This window comes from Otolemur garnettii, unplaced genomic scaffold (assembly GCF_000181295.1).
Source record: "Otolemur garnettii isolate 467f Iridium unplaced genomic scaffold, OtoGar3 scaffold00164, whole genome shotgun sequence".
NCBI classification, from domain to species: Eukaryota; Metazoa; Chordata; class Mammalia; order Primates; family Galagidae; genus Otolemur; species Otolemur garnettii.
In genome coordinates this window covers 2,409,881-2,410,787 of record NW_003852559.1, presented here as the reverse complement: position 1 = coordinate 2,410,787, position 907 = coordinate 2,409,881, and the positions used below count along the sequence as shown (strand labels likewise).

Sequence of the window (907 nt, the reverse complement as noted above, 5' to 3'; positions counted from 1 at the left end):
TCCAAAGCACTCACATCTACACAAACTCACACGCACAAACACACGCACACACACAGGCCAGAAGACAGAGCATATCCAGAACCTCAGAGCTCGGCATCTTGCTCAGAAACTGTCACCCTAACGACCTTCGCACAAAGCACACCTGGCTAGCTTACCTTACCGGTAACTCAGCGGCAATCCACTATCACCCCAGCAAGGCAGACCCGCAACAACGCACCCTCGCACTCCCCTAAGACCTCCACGCCCGCCCCAAGCCAGGCTGGCTCCAGGCCAGTCCCGATCGCCGCCACCGCCCCGAGGCCACTCACCGCGTCTGCAGTCGCAGTAGCCCCAGTCCACCTTGCCGTAGGCGTTCCCATAGAAGCACCAGGGTCTGCCCGCGCTGTCGGGGCTCCGACAGAAGTTGTGGCGCTGCCCACGCAGCTGAGCCCAGCTCCCCGGGGGCGACCGCTCCAGAAAGGGTGGCACCTCTGCCCAGCGCAGACAGGGGGCCCCGAAGTCCGTCACGTTGACCCAGGGCTCCCCAGAGGGGCAGCCCCCGGGGTACGGGCGGGGCGTGTGTCCAGCCTGGAAGGCCTGCAGGCGCTGCGCGGGGAGCGCCCGCGGGGGACGCGGGGGGCGCAGGGGGCGCAGGACAAGGGGTGACGGTGGTGTCCTCTGTGGCCGCTTTGGTGAGGGAAGGTAATGAGGGTGCTGGGGACCCGGGGAGAGCGAATGGCGGTGGTGGTGGTGGTGGAGCGGATATCTGAAGACTGGATCAAAGCCTATCACTTCGGAGAGCGCCCCTAAAATCAGAGCCACCACGAGGCGGGCGAGCGTCATGGTGCCAGCGCTGCGGGGTTTGGTCCATACTCCGCCGCTTCTCGGGGTGAGAAAGGGAGGAGAAGAGGGGGCGGAGCGGGGCTAT

General features: G+C 65.5%; 1 protein-coding gene across 1 annotated transcript in view; it reads right to left on the bottom strand.

Moving 5' to 3' along the window:
- The window catches only part of PRSS12 (protease, serine 12), a 69,834-nt gene extending 69,012 nt beyond the window's left edge, over nucleotides 1–822 (bottom strand). Inside the window, 1 exon segment of the mRNA XM_003800066.2 lies at nucleotides 305–822. Coding sequence (XP_003800114.1) covers nucleotides 305–822 — 518 coding nt within the window.
- Nucleotides 823–907: the final 85 nt, after the last annotated feature.